The 16430-nt window shown below is 38.5% G+C and overlaps 1 protein-coding gene across 1 annotated transcript in view; it reads right to left on the reverse strand.

Moving 5' to 3' along the window:
* Positions 1-2065: 2065 nt before the first annotated feature.
* LOC111344690 (TNF receptor-associated factor 6) overlaps positions 2066-16430 on the reverse strand; it is a 27308-nt gene continuing 12943 nt past the window's right edge. The window contains exons 4-8 of the mRNA XM_022951933.2: positions 10408-10569; positions 9657-9731; positions 9067-9144; positions 8348-8706; positions 2066-5212 (exon numbers count right to left, since the gene is read on the reverse strand). Coding sequence (XP_022807668.1) covers positions 4705-5212; positions 8348-8706; positions 9067-9144; positions 9657-9731; positions 10408-10569 — 1182 coding nt within the window. The 3' untranslated portion in view covers positions 2066-4704. The remainder of the gene's footprint in view (positions 5213-8347; positions 8707-9066; positions 9145-9656; positions 9732-10407; positions 10570-16430) is intronic.

Below are 16430 nucleotides of genomic sequence, written 5' to 3' on the forward strand. Positions count from 1 at the left end.
TTAGGGCTGTGGAGGGAATTGCAGGAAGCGTGATGTCAATGCAGTTTATTATTACCAATAATTATTCAGACACTAGCACATATCCAACCCACATATCCGAAAAAGTAACTCCTGTATGCCTAGCATGCCTATGTTTAGTTTTTGTCGATGCTGCTTTGTGCAACATTGCCAAATAAAGTAGCAACTGGAGATATTAACGGAATTCTGCTTGGTCCTTGCAATATCGTTGCCAAAAGTGGTTATGGTTGCAAAGAAGACACCATTTCGGTGGTCAAGAGAAGATAAATTGTTGTAGGAGAGTATAAGGCATTCTTTACAAACGTATCGTAATATACCCACGGTTGTGGTTTCTTTACTATTATGTCCTGAATTGCCTTGTTAACAGTTTTGCGCTCACGAGGGACACTACACATCTGTGGAGGGCTTGTACATGTGCGCTCGTCTCGCAGTTCCTTATGACCAAGCCGCAGAATCCACTTGCTCCTGCCACACAGGAACAGCTACCGCTGATGGTTTTATCTTCTAACCCAACAACAACACTCAAGGTATGTGGAAACTCACTTTCCTTCTTACACCAATAACACCTGGCTGATGGTAATCATACCTTGTTCCACAGAGTAGTGACTTGAAACAATATAAGTGAAACAGTGATTTGTGTTACAAAGATTGTCTGATTAAACTAAATTTACTTCCGCTAAATTATTGGTCCTTGAAAGGAGATGTAATTTTTACACGACACTTTGATAAATATTTTTCCCTTTTAAGGGAGTGCTCTCGCCGAGCTAGCTCTGAACTTTATCTTAGAACAGACAGAACTCGCACCTCACTTTTCCGTGATTTTTTCTTTAACAGAATTGCCATTTTGTGGAATAGTATTCCTGATGTCATTAAGTTAGCTACTTCCCTGGACTCCTTTAAGCGCAAGCTCAAATCTTTTTTCTTCTGGCGTTTGCATTGTGTTTTTGGGTTAGATAATATTCGCTCGTACAAGATTATTCGTCCAAAATGCAGAAGAGTGAATATAAGAAACGCATGTTCTTGTTAAGATGTTTTTATTTAATCATATATATGTTTTGCTTTTTAGGTTTATGGGGTTGGGTAAGGGGTTTGAACCTTGTAGGGGATGCTATATCCTTTTGTTCTAACACCTGTATATATTCTATATTTCCAAATCTTGAAATAAATACATAAATAATAAATGAAAAATATTAAGTTTAATGGATTTATCCTAAAATACCTACAACAATAGAACGTACTGCTGATTCTTTCCTCTAAAAATTTGAGAGCTGCTTGAGGCTTTACCCTTTCTCACATTGTGTTTAAAGTTGAGTACACACATGAAAATGTCAGTGTCGCATTACATCTTTATTTTAGTTTCTCCTAAAAATTCCCTTTTAATTAAAGTACACCTTAACCCCAAAATTTGTTTTTGCTTAACGAAATAAGCTTCTTTTTTAGTATTTCAGTACAAGAATTTTTTTATTTGCTCAAATCTTCAATTTTTTGTGCCTAGTCAAAATAAGGAAAATCGGCCGCCATCTTACCTACAACCGAGTTTAAAGAGGAATGGCTCTAGCGGGTAATGTGACGTCAAATCGAGAACACGAAAGTCTCCATTTCACACATTTTCAGTTATTTGGGAAGGTTGTAGTCGATATTGTCCGAAAATATGCCGACTAAGTGTGTTGTAGAAGGATGTAGCAACGTGCGAAATTTGCAAGAGGATATCGCGCTTCATACATTCCTCATACAACACACCTAGTCGGCACATTTCGGACCATATCGACTACGACCTTCCCAAACAAGTGAAAATGTGTGAAATGCAGACTTTCGTGTTCTCGAAATTCAATTCAACATTGAAAGCGTTGGAAAAGACGTTGCGGCTTGGGAAATCTGGTTCATCATGGGATAATTTAATATGTTTCGCAATATTTCGTTCTTTATTGCGCGGTAGTGTTTGTTTGATGACACCCTTTCTTCAATGGGTCACTCTTCACTAGTGGCCTTTTAATCGACTTGGCTTTCAACCGCAATCTCACGGTTAAAGGAAAATGACTAAATTAAATAGTAAGAAAAATCCCTTTTAATGATTTATTTCATGGTGAGTAACAAACTGAGATAACACCTGTCTCTTGCTATTACGTTAGGTTTGCAACCTTTGAACTTAACTTCCCGTAAACAACTCATAAATCGGTAACTATCACCACCATAGTATGTTAAGAACTGGTCATCGTAGGATAATTTAACATGTTTCGCAATATTTCGTTCTTTATTTCGCGGTAGTGTTTATTTGATGGCACCATTTCTTCAATGGGTCACTGTTCACTAGTGGTTTTTTAATCGACTTGGTTTTCAACCGCGATCTCACGGTTAAAGACAAATGACTAAATAATGCAGTATGAAAAATCCCTTTTAATTATTTATGTAATGATGAGTAACAAACTGAGATAACACTTGTCTCTTAGTTTAAACTTACTATTACATTAGGTTTACCACCTTTGTACTTAAGTTCCCGTAAACAACTCATAAATTAGTAACTATCATCACAATAGTATGTTAGAACTATTCTTGTAACTTGAAATCTAGTTTACGTAGATTAGAGGATCGAAAAACCGTTATCAAATTGTTTTCTGTTACATAGTCGTTATTCAAGGTTCCATGTAACTTAAACCGTGCGAATTCAATTAAATATCTGTGCATCAACAGACTAGTAGAATTTAGCAAGGAAAGGAAATCATTAAATTTCAACAACCGCTGCTTCATCATAATAAGCCTGCTGACCTCTAGATGAAGATCATTAATGGCATCCTAACACTTAGGCTGCCACAAAACACCTCTCTTCATTCAATGAGGAAGACGTATTATGCAAAAGTGTATTGCTACAGAATAATTTTTCCAACAACAGGGTTAACCCAACCAAACCTAACGGGTCTGTAAAAACGAATCAGGATTCAATTCCAATAATTCAATTGAAAGTCACATTAAATCGGAACATGTTATTCCAAATTGACGGAAAATGTATTATTCTTTTATTGCCATGTTAAGTGGCTTAGTACTTAACAGAATTATAAAAGAGTGATCCAACTTTCGCCATTTTGAAACGTTTCTAATAACCTCGTAAGAAATATCATGTCAGTTTACAAATTTCCTATCTATTGATTTTTCCCTTTCAAATTTCTAAATAAATTAAAGTTACTCCGCCCAATAGTAACAGAACCTTCAAATCTCGTCTCCATCTACAACCAGGGCGTTGCGTTTAAGCACTAGTATGTATAAACTATGGTATGAATAAATATACAAATAGAAAATTAAAGCCATCATTTTTACCATATAACTAGCTCAACGACACAAATGTTTTAAAAACGTGCTAATCCTGCGCTCTGCAACCACATTGCTATTAGATGTTGCTATGTAGTCGCGTTAATGATTTTCTTTAAACCATTGATTTGTTCTCTTTTTTAATGTTTTAGTAATTTTTATCTTTTTTTTTTGGTTTTTTTGTTTTTTTTGATTTTTAACTTCGATTTTTATACACTTTGCACATAAAAACTCACCTAAGATGCGATAGTTTGTCTTTTTGTTTTTACAGACACCAACTCCCATTTCCTAAATTACTGTTAACCCCTTGTTGGAAGAAATTTCAGGAAACTTCCACGAATTTTAAGAAACGCTTTTCCTCTGTAAACGTAATGAACTCAACTACTCTCATCAGATTTTCTCATTTTACCACAGATTGTTTAACAAGCTGTTGCCTCATACACACATCACTTTCCCTTACTATCAAATTGGGGTCCAGTACAATCTCAATAATATACAAATGAAAGTTATATGCATATTTAAAATCCGAGAAAATTGCGAGAGATTTGAGGGTTTTACAATGTAGCAACTAATTCGGGACATTCTGAAATGGAAATCATGGTTATGCGATGTGAGGCAGCTGACTTGTGGATTTTTCTAACGAATTATACTCTAAAGTACAATACGCAAAATTGCCAAAAAAAAAGGAAAGAAACCTTCCTTCCAAAAAAAGAAAGTAAATTAACACACCCTAAAAAATTTATGATGCTTAAGTAGGGCAAACTACACAAAAATGAAGTGAAATGATTCTGTCGTTATCTACCTTAAATGTGATACTTTCCGCTCATGATTTCATCTTAGAATACCCGAATGCAAACGAATTCCAATGAATGAAGTGTCCCAGCTTCGCTGGAAATACGTGTCATGTTCTACTCCAGTGCTGATGTCGAGAAATTTAGGTTTTTTCTGGAAGATAACCCTTCCATCAAAACGAGTTGGTCATCTTAGGTAAAGCTTGTTTACAAGACTAACGTCTGACGCATCTCCGCTTGGTTTAAGTGACCCGGTACCTATATTTTAGAGGGTGGTGCCAAACGACTAAACAGAACCCCTGTCCCCACAGACAAAGGGGCTGTTTTGTCGGACCCTTCACCGCAGACCAATTCGGAATGGTTACACCTGATGGGAGCACACGGCTCCCTCCGGCACAGCTCTGCGGATCGCAAGAGTACGCAAGCTCCCTCACCACATCAAGGTACAGCCCCACGAGGGAGAAAAAGATGTCACTTTTAGATGTCCAGTCTAATAAAACTGGAAATGTCATTGAATGTTTCACGTATACTTGAGCGCGAAAATAGAGAAATTCATTGAAATTTGTTTGCATCACTTTTGCACAATACTGCACAGTTAATGAAAAATCTGAATTCGTACGAGCATGGTATTATTTCTGACATACTGCGGCTCACGGATAGTATCAATTGGTGCAAACTCGACATACCCATACCCTTTATAGTTACGCGGGGCTGTGGGTCTTTGGAAAGCCAGCAGGTTAGGCTTGGCCACCAAGGTCTCACTGATGTGGTGACGGTATTCAGCGCCATCAGACTGATCCAAAATGGACAGAGCAATTCTTCCGGTAAAAGGCCATTCCAGAATGCTGTCATAATCACCCTGCATCATATGAACAAACAGAGCCACGTGTTTTCCAACACCGCTATCGACACCGTTAAGGTTGATCCTCATGCATAATTTATATCCGTAGAGACTAGTGTGGAAGGCTGGGCTGTGGATTGCTGTCATCACCCCATTGACGGCATCTTGGCGGCACTGTCGAAAGTTGTCTATCTTCCAAATATACGATCCGTTACATAAGCGCCCCTCAACTTCTAACAATTTTGTTTCATATCTGTTGAATCTGAGGAAACAAAAAGAATTTGCATTAAAACTAGCGTCTCGAAATCTCCATAGTCATATCCTGGGGAGAATAGGGGAGTGGGGTTGAGGGGTTCTTGCAATACTAAGCAGGCTTTTCTCAAGAGCTTCGATGGAAGGATTTGCCTTGCTATGTGCGACAAGGATTTTACCTTTCAAAGGAAAATCTCAAACTAAGGTCTCGCCGAATTTACCGCATGTTACGAAAAATAGTGTTGCGTGACATGCATGACCTGGAAGCTTTGCGAAAGGTCATGGCTTGTTTATTTTAGTATATTATGTAATTTTTTAGAAAGTTCTAGAATTTTATCGCGTCGGTATATAAGTAGGATAGGTTAAGCGAAGTTTTACCTAGCCTTCACAAGCGAAGAGAGTTAGTCGTAATCCGTCAAGTGTGACGAGGTAGTGTTTGTTGAATTCGTCGGAGGCCGTGAGTATTCACAAGTTTATTGAAGTCGGCGGAGGCCGTGTGTATTTTTCAAGTCTATTGAAGTTGGCGGAGGCCGTGTGTATTTTTCAAGTCTATTGAAGTTGGCGGAGGCCGTGTGTATTTTTCAAGTCTATTGAAGTTGGCGGAGGCCGTGTGTATTTTTCAAGTCTATTGAAGTTGGCGGAGGTCGTGTGTATTTTTCAAGTCTATTGAAGTTGGCGGAGGCCGTGTGTATTTTTCAAGTCTATTGAAGTTGGCGGAGGCCGTGTGTATTTTTCAAGTCTATTGAAGTTGGCGGAGGTCGTGTGTATTTTTCAAGTCTATTGAAGTTGGCGGAGGCCGTGTGTATTTTCAAGCTGATCAGAGTTGGCGGAGGACGTGTAAGATTACTAAGTTACGTGCTAGTGTAGAGTTTATCAAGTGGAAACTACGTTCATTTTGGAATAAATCTTCTTGTTGCTGTTCCGACAACCCTGCGTTCTCTTTAGACTGCAATTCACCTGCCACTCAACCATCGAACTCGTAACTCCGAGGGATGGCCTTGTAGCAAAAATCCTAATAACCGTGATCGTCTGGTTGCTTGATCAATACGGCAAGTCCTGAGTTTGAGATTTTCCCGTCAAGTCCTCACTCTTGGCTATTGAGTAGTTCCTAACACTAGCTGTGCTCTAGCTCTTAGCTAATCAGAGCGTGTGATATCAGCCACACTTAAATATGTAATTTCCCCTGATGGACCATGCTTATAATGGTAGGAACGGTGGACAGCTTCTACATTAGAAAAGAAAAATAAGCCTCGAGGAGTAAACCTGCAAATGATGGAAGAAGTTTAGGTAGAAGTCATGGATTCACCTGCTGACAATCTTGGCTACGTGTGAAATATTTCCGGGAAAACCACAAAATTCAGATCAAGAGCGAGTTTCCAGTGAAGAGGCCACTATTAGACATTCTTCGAATAAGACCTTTTTAAAAAACCTTTCATCGAGTTGATCTTCTAGATACCGACATGCTAAACTGAATGAGTGTAAATCAAGTTAAAAAGAAAAGCTGCAGATCTGTTAAGCCTTAATAGATAAAGATTAGCCAAGAATCTCACAAAAGGTGTATATTAACGGAGAAGGCGGTGACGAAGACTGAAATATCTCGATCGATGCATTTCATTGCATATTGCGTTTTGTTTTACAAAAAAGCCCTAATCTTGATCAAACTTCTCATGCCAAGTTGCAACACAACATGAACAATACTCAAATAATATCCTCGAATACAGAAATCAGTGAAAATATCCTTGACGAAATACGGTTTCATGCTCACGCGTTTTACGTTTTCCTAATTGTCCGATTATTTCGCCAGTATTTCGCGCGATTAAAGTTTCCGTCGTTGTCTGATTGTTTCGTTATTATCAAGTGAGCTTAAATTTTTAGCCCTTGTCCGACTGTTGCCTAAGTATCTCGCGCGCTTTAAGTTTTCAGTTGTTGTCCGATTGTTAGTAAAAGTAATAACATGATTACGATTGCAATTTGGTGTTAGGGTGATTCCTCAGTATTGCACTACGCATCCTGTACTGAGCATAAAAATCACGGCATCAGGCAAATAATGAATCAGGTAAAGAGGTCTTTAGTTCTTGAACGGTGACCTAGATTTTTTATTACACAGTTTTGGTGTACAAAATACCCCCTTTAAATTGAAGAAATTAAAAATATATATATATATCGATGAAAAAAAATTGCTCAAGTGTGCACAAAGCCCGATACTCGATGATGGAAATTATGACCCTAAAAGCAACGACTCAATGGACGTTTTGAGTCGTGTCTAAAAATTGCGTCATTTTTCCACATACTTTAAATTAAATTGTTCCACACACTCGAGACTTTCTTCCAATAAAGTTTTTTCAAGAGTTACTTTTACACCCTTGCTTCCAGCTATCTCAAAATGTACTGTGAACCGATGAAATGACGCGCTTATCCCTCCCGAAGGTGCGAGCGTTTTCTTCAGTTCCTCCCAAATTTCCTTTAGGGATACGTCTAACAGACTTAAGTGCTCAAGAATCTTACCTGTGCCCTTGTAACACAAACCAGAAATGAACGGAAACACATTCTCAGCACTTTTTATTTCTCCAAGGTGCGATTGTTTTCTTCAGTTCCTCCCAGATTTCCTCTACGGACACATCCGATAGACTGAAAGTGCTCAAGAATCTTACCCGTGCGCCTTTGTTACACAAATCGCGAAGTAAACTGGACCAAATTCTCAGACTCCTTAGATTTCTCCTAGGTGCGAGTATATCCTTTAATTCCACGCAGAATTGTGAGACCCATGAAGAATCGAATCTCAAGCCTTAGGATTCCGTGCTACAATTCCTTACCCCTTAGGCACAGAGAATCTACAATAGGCTAGAACATTACGAGGATCAAATGTGACAGGCATCCTGTAGCAACGATAAGCAATGTCGAGAGCTTTATGTGCGTAAAGATAATGAGAAGGATGACACAGTTTGAGCTCGGTAATGAAACTGATAAATTTCTTTGTAGCAATAGCAATAACATTCCCAGTTTCTCTCCAACCTTCTGTTCCTAGCGAGATACTTGCTATACTCACAGTACTTCATCTGATCCATTAGATATACAAACTTTCCTTAGAAACCATAGGAGATTTTCTCCAAGTATTTTAGATAAAAATTTCTGTAGTGTCACTTACCTTAATGTCAACTCTTGGATCGGCCTTTCCTGTCTCATACGAGTTTCCTCCAGCTGCCTCTCCAGGTGATGTATTAAATTGCTCATCTCAGCGACCTTGCGCCTCAATTCGTCAATCTCATCTCGCTGAGTCTGAGTCCTGCTTGACAAGTCGTGTAAATATCCTTCTTGGCTCGCCTGCTCCCGAGGAAAAGCCTCCGCCCCACCCCTCGGTCGCTGTGTACCACTCGCATTTCTCTGCCCCCCCATGTCATGACTGCCAGACCCAGTTTCCACCAACTCACCAAGTTTCTTGGCCATCTCCATTGCGTGGTTTGGTAACTCTTTAGTAACGTGTTCAATGACTGCTATTCGCAGACCCTAACAAATTTGAAATTTTATCTTTGTCAGTGATGGAAAAGAGGAAATTAGGATTAAAATAGTTCAAGGGTAAAGTACCACATAACAGGCTGACTAACTGTCTGGCTGGTTGAATGACTGACGAGCTAACTGATTAACTGGCTGGCTGACTAACTGGCTGACTGCCTGCCTGACTGACTGACAGACTAAGAGACAAACTAACTGAATGACAAACCAAATGAATGAGCCACAGACTGGCTCTCTAACTTACTCACTGACTAAATAACTTAATATTAGAACTTTATACAGGTTTCAGTGTATTCTTGTTTTAGAGAGATGCTAAATGTGCAATCAGTAAATTTATACTTTCTCTCCACATACCTCATATAAGCATCCAACAATGTAGAAAGGACATTTCAATTTCACAGCAGGACATTCCTTGTCCAAATGTTCTTTCAGCTAAAGAACACACACTTATTATAAATACAAGTCTTTCTACTTGGATTTGCAAAAACATGCCCACTGACTTTTAAAATTGACTTATCAATTTTTTACTTAAAGGCAGGCATTGCATACTGTGTGACACAATGGAATACAAGTTGTACTTTTGTGCTTTCAACATGAGATGCATGAAAGGCTGTTAAGGAAGAACAAATAACATTTCACCAGACAGAGAGTTACATTTAACTGTTTCCAGATCTTAAAAATAAAATGACACAAAGGACAGGGTAAGGGCAAAATAGGGACGAGGTTACCAAGGTAGGAAGAGAGAGTAGGCAGAGAAATAAACATAAGGAATAGCTTTTGAGTGAAAGAGAACACTATACACATAACTGAACATTAAGAAATAGCAATGCTGATACATAAAATATGGTAAAATGACCGAAAGAGTTAAGGATAAACATCATTTGCAACAAATAAGTCTTGATAAATCTAGTAGAGAGTTAATCATCTTTTAAGTTTCTACTTACGCTTTCTCTTGGAATGTTTTCTTTCTTACAGCTGTCACACTTGACAGGAAATTTGGGACAGTTCCCATAGTGGTCCTAAAGAAAAGGAAAATATTTTGGCGAATTATTCAATAAGTACCTCAATGCTGTTACAATGTCATGTCAACTGTAACCAAGCAATTGTCAGAATTCAATTGTCAGAATATTTCCCTGCTGATCTTTTAGGGATAGGACGCCACTATTAAAACTATTTAAAGAGGAATTCCTAATAAACTTTTTGATTTTTTTTTGAGCAGGTATGTCAACACAAATCAAATTCAGACTGTCGTCATTATCATAATTGCTGCAATCTGTGAACTCTTCCGAACACTGCCAAGGCTGCATGGCTGAGCAATTAGTGTGTTGAATTTGCAGCCCAGGAGTCCTGAGGTTTACATTCTTCTCTCTACCACTATGTGGACTTATTCTTGGTCGCCCTTGATTCAACTCCTTGCCTACCATTTATCAATAGCCAGTTGGTTTGTCCCATGTGGCTGGGATTTTTAACCTCCCATGTTCTGTGATAAGTGAATCAACACCTTCACCTTTAAATATTGAAAGTAATTTGATCAATTTCTATTTTCTCTCTGCATTCAGGTGATTGATGAGGTCTTCTCTGACAAAACATTTTGGATAGCAACTTCTCTATTGCTGCAAGGGCTCAGCAGGCCTCAGTCTAGCTCTAAGAAAATCAGGGGTCAGGCCCCTTTGCCCTTCCATTGCAAGGACAAACCTCCAATTCATTCCACATTATCTCATTTTTGCAGTGTTTGCAAGGTAGTGTTCTGTTGGGACATTCTTTCTCCAGATGTTCTTTAAGATCCTTTCTCTGCATTTCTCTTCCACACTTCTTAGGGCACTTTACATCAATAAAGTCACAAACATTCAAATGCTCCTAAGATTTAAAATGAGAATTAGTAAAAGTGGTTCTTGAAGAAACTGTTATGCTATGTTAGGGTAGGAAAAAAAAATATTTAGCTGCTCTGATAGAGAGATAGCCTCCTTTGCAGACGTTCTTTGGGTGTCGAATTAAAAATTCTCCCCCGATGAACGTCTGCTCCATTGAAGCGAGATTTGCCTTCGGCCAATCAGAGCGAACCTCCCGAAATCCTGATTATTGACCTTGACCTTGGCTAGTATTTCGGGCAATATTTTTCAAAATGGCGGACAGCCCGTCGGTGTTTGCCGAAGTATGTAAGAGTTCGGCCTCGGAGAGTTAAATAATTTCCAAAAAGAAGCTATTGATTACTTCGCTTTTAAAGGCAAAGATGTGTTTGTAAATCTGCCGACCGGAGCCAGTAAATCGATGATATATTTGGCGCTTCCGACAGTTTTTGATATCATACGCGAACAACGTGGCCATATCATTGCAGTTGTGTCGCCTCTAATTAACCTGAAATTAAGATCTTTGGGAATTTCATCGGTATCCTTGTGTAGCATAAAAGAGGGCGAAATTTCGTCAGTGGAACAGGGAAAATACGAAGCTGTATTCGGAACGCCGGAGTCCTGGCTCAACAATGAAAGGTGGAGGAGAATGTTGACAAGTTCTACATATCAATCAAAGCTATGTGGCATTGCAGTCAATGAAGCTCATGTGATTAAGCAGTGGTAAGTTCATTTTGCCGTTTTATAATTGATCGATTCGGAGTAAATTCGATCGAACTTTTATTTGTTATTTTACCAGAACCGTTTTCTCTCTGTTTGTTCGTTCGATGTTCTAGGTATACTATTGCTTCATCTGACTTTTTTATTCAGGGGGACATCAAACAACAACAACATGGCTGCATTTAGAGAATGCTATGGAAAACTTCATGAATTAAGAGCGCTCGTACCGTGTGTAAAAGTTTTGGCCCTTACAGCAACGGCTACAAAAAACACAAGAGAAGTGATAATCGATGTTTTGCAAATGGACTGCCCAGCTGTCGTTAATGAAAGCCCAAGCAAACCTAACATTATATATTCTGTCAATTATATGGACAAAGATCAATCTATTGAAAGCTCTTTTCAGTGGGTTGTTGCGGAACTAAAAGAACATGGGAAATCTACAGAACGCACTATTATTTATTGTCAAACAAAGCAAGCTACAATAATTTACTCAACAATAAAGGCAATGGTTGGCAACAAGCTCTACACTCAAAGGGTTAATGACAGAAGGCATGGTGTTAGTCGAAATACTTCGTGCATGCACACCCAAGGCAAATGAAGAGGCAATTCTTAATGCATTTCAAGATTGTGATACAGATATTCGAGTCCTAGTAGCTACGATAGCATTCGGGATGAGTATAGATTGTAATGGAGTGCATTGGATCATTCACTTTGGCCCATCCAAGAATGTAGAGGCATATATTCAAGAAAGTGGACGTGCTGGTAGAGACAATGAACAGAGTGTTGCATACATAGTTTATAAAGGGCTGATGTTAAATCATGTTGAAAAAATATAAAGAAATACCTACAAGGTAAACGTTGTCGACGCACTACTAAGTTTACTTAATCAGTTTGATTTGGCTTTTGAAATCGAAACTCCTGTAACTCTTCATCTTTGCTGTGATAATTGTGCAAAAGATTGTGATTGTGGCGATGAAAGACGTGGTGACTTAGTCAAATTTCCTGGAATGGTTACTCAAGATTGTGCAGATAGCACTCAAAACAGCAAGAAATCCAGAGTAGTTTCTAAAGAACAACAGAAAGCAGTGTACTACTCTTTAACATCTTACCACAAGTCACTTCTAAAAGAGATAGTTAAAAAACACCATTCTAATCTTAAGGTACCCAGTATTAAATTCATGTTGGGTTTTTCAGAAGTGCAAATAGATCAGGTTGTTAAAAACTGTCATTGCATTTTCACTAAAGATGTCCAGGAGCATGTTGAAGTGTGGCATTTTAGACATACCAATGCTATTTTAAATATTATCGCAGAAACATTCAATGATATCAAGTGTGAGCCAAGAGATTGTTTTGACCTTAGTTCTACTTCTGATGACTCTATTGTCTTTGAAGACATAGATGTTGAATGGGAATGTCTTATTCAAGATGATGAACTATTTGATTTTGCTGTTGAAAACCTGTCAGTAACACTGTCGGAATATGTTTCATTTGATGCTTCTAATGTGTGCAATATTCCTGATGCAGCTTTGAATGCTTTGGAACATTTGGATTATTAATTATATCTTTTGTTAAATTCGCAGTTCATATAATATTCTTACTTCTTCATTTATATCAGTAAAGTGAATATCCCAATTGTAAGGGTTAACGTGGGATAGTAACAATTGTTAGTTAACGTGGGATAGTACGCAGATCATCCTGTCAGAGCATGATGCTTCTTTGACTTGCATAGTAATCTCCTGTGATTAGTTGATCTGTGCGAGGGCCAAAATAAGAGCAGACGAGGATTTCAAAAATGAGATAAAGCAAATCCTTAAAGTGCCCCTGAGACGAAAATTGACCATTTTATTTTGGCCTAAATTGTTAACACAATGTTGAATTGGGTCAATTTAAGACCCTTTTTGTCATTAAAAACTCAAAACAAACCTTCGATGACCAATTTTTACCGCTTCAAAGTCGTCCAAAAATCGTCCGCCATTGCTGAAAATATGTTCCAGCCGAGCCCGCAAAAACGTCATTATGACGTCAGAGGCTCAACAAACTCAAGCTTTGCTTTGTCACAACTCTCTTTGTTCGCTGCACAGAGAATCACACATATTACATTTTTGAGAACTGTTTCGTTGTCAGTCGGGAAATGTCGACTTTTTCAGACGATGAATTGTCCCAAACTCATCTGAAGCTTCTGTGGATAGTTTTGCGCCGACAAACGATGCATTTTTGCCATGCGAATAAAGATAAACACAGAACAGCACGGACTCCCCATGTGGCTTTTGTGGTCGCATCGCTTTATCGCCTTCGAACAGTATTTTTGCCTGTCGTAAGCGAATTTCCTTTTTTGTAAGAAATGATCGGGTGATTAGTAAAAATAGTTTTCGGCAATGGCTAATTGTGTATCCGAAGGCGGATATTGGGAGTTTGTGAAAGCCATTTCTAAGCCATCCCAATGTGTTTTCCCCGATGCATTTGGTCAATGATCTCATTGACCCTTTCCTACGTGTTTTTTACTATCGGTGCTTTGAGAGGTTTGAAGTGAACTTTGTTGTTGAGTGGCCTCTTTTGTTTTTCTGTCTTATTCCTGATGACTAGTGTTGTGTTGCTTCGGTGAGGTTTAAAGCAGAGTTTGTTTCAACTCTTTTAGAGCCGTGACCTCGTTGCGTTACAAAGTATTTTTTGGCTTAGATGCAGTCTGCAAGTAGCGTTATGACAATTTTCCAAGTAGCTCTGAAGGGCGATATAAGACTGAACCGGTGGCATTCAGTTTGATATGAAATAGAAGTGGTTCTTCGTTTTGTCCGTGAAAGGTGTAACGGAGGCGCATTCGTCTTGCGAATAAATCTCGCAAAAGTTGGCCTGATTTTAAATTCGGATATATCAACAAAGTTGAAATGGTAAATTGGCCACCGTTTTCGTTACGGTGGCCAATTTACCCTTTCAACTTTGTTGATATATCCAAATTATTTCGTCACCCCCACCGACGCAGCCCCAAACAGTTTCTTTAGAAACTATCAGCCTTTATTCATTTGATTTTAAATTCGTTTGTCACAGGCGTTGGGATGAATTTGAGACCCTTTGATAGCACGCTGACTTAGCTGTCAGATGGTTGATAGTTTGACAGGTTTTTAAAGAAATTTTCATTTTCTCGGTTTTTTTGGCTGCAAGCCGACATTTTAAAGTACTAGTGTTTTTACGCTCTGCGTCTTAAGCTGTTTGTTCTGCTTTCGCTGATATTAAAGCCAGCGTTTTTTAGAATCAGAGCACACAATTATATTTTTTATCACTTTTGTATAAAAGTGAGCTCTTTGAGGTCAGAAATCTCAATCCTCAATTCGGCTATTTTATCATTCATATTTACAGTGTTCACTGAGTACTTTCCTTTGTGTAAGGTATTCTGCCAGAGAGTTGTTAAAGGTGGATATTGATCAGCTCATATGTAAAGGTAACAAAATCCGTGGAGGTTCGTAGACTTCGCTTTCTGGCGTCGAGATCGCACTGAGAATGGTTTTTCTTGTTCCTTCTCTTCTTGAACGGTAGGCACTGAACCCGACAGAATTCTTCGCCTGGATCCTTCAAAGTACACAGATCTCTCGAAACAGTCCTCCGAGAAGCGTTCGGAGCAGATCACAAATATTTCTGTAGGATTGAAGTTTACTCGGCGAGGTCGCACAAATCGGATCCGTTTTTCCCGCTCTGATCTATTTGCAAGGCTCCGATGCAGAGAAATACATGCAGCATGGTCTGCACGATTACTTCAGCTTTGAATTACGCATCGATGCCCAGTCATTTTTGTTTAGTTTTTGTAAGAATAGAGTAAAGCATTCTGTTATGTTTACTTGACATTTTGCCATGTGAGATTTTCGCGTTGAGCCTTTGACGTCACTTCCTCTGAGTCCTGCGATCAATTTCCGGAACATGATCGGACGCGAAATCGTGAATTTAACGGCCCGAAAAAGATACTTCTGGTGCTCGGTCTAAACTGAAATTTGGCAGAGTAGGTGAAGGAGACATACTGAACACGAAAATGGAAAAAAAAATGATGTGCGAAAATTTTGATCTCAGGGGCATTTAAACAACGCAGAGCAAGAAACAGTAAAGGTGATCATGTGCTTCTATGAGCGTGAAATCAGTCGTTTTACGACCGAAATAAAGAAAAGAAAACGAGCCACAACGGCTGGAACACTGAACACTAAGAACTGTAGTACGATCGAATCATAAAGGATTTTGAACACCCAGGAAATCTACAAGGATATCTGCCATCTGATGTTAGCTCTTGGTTGTTCTGGTGGTTTTCTTCCTCTTGATATTTCATCATTTCTGACAATATATCACACTCAGATCCTTTACACACTAATTCATCTACAACACGTGCAGCAGCTTTATGTATGACTTTGCGTTTCATTTCCTTGTTCTGCTTACTGATATCTTCTGGAATGGTAAAGTTTTCAGGCTTACTGTCTTTGTCTTTGATACCAAGTACTTTCATGGCAGCTACAATAACTCTTGATTTTACAACCAGCATGGCAACCATGCTCTTGATTTTACAACCAGCAACCAACAACTTGATTTTACAACCAGCAACCAACAACTTGATTTTACAACCAGCAACCATGGCAACCAACTCTTGATTTTACAACCAGCATGGTTATTCCTCTCTGCTGTAGTACTGGACATCTTCCCAATCTTTGACTCAAGATCTTCCCTTTTTTGGTTTTCAGCAGTTATTTGCTTCTTGGCACTCAGGAGTGTACTGTCATAACCCTCACCAAGCAATGTCATCTTGTTTAAAGTGGTTTGATTACAGCAGGTCACTTTCATTCTGCATAGACGATTAAGGTTTGCCTGAATACAGAGAATAGAAAACAAAGGTTAAATCCATATTGCAATAATTTACAATCACGAGCTTTAAGCCTACTTCAAACAGAGTAGAAGTAATTACTTCTTTTTTCAGTTTACACAATTATTTTAATTAATGTACATTAATCACTATTATTTTGGTGTGACAATGCTGAATGAACATTATAAATTATAATTTTTTTTTCTATTTCCCTTCTTGTAGTAACTTAGGCTTAAATATGTATAGGCTTTCAAGCTGCCATTTAATAGATCATATAAATATTTATGGTACCTCAACGGATCCAGTTTTCAGCATAATACGAA

This window comes from Stylophora pistillata, chromosome 10, assembly GCF_964205215.1.
Source record: "Stylophora pistillata chromosome 10, jaStyPist1.2, whole genome shotgun sequence".
In the NCBI taxonomy this organism is placed as follows: domain Eukaryota; kingdom Metazoa; phylum Cnidaria; class Anthozoa; order Scleractinia; family Pocilloporidae; genus Stylophora; species Stylophora pistillata.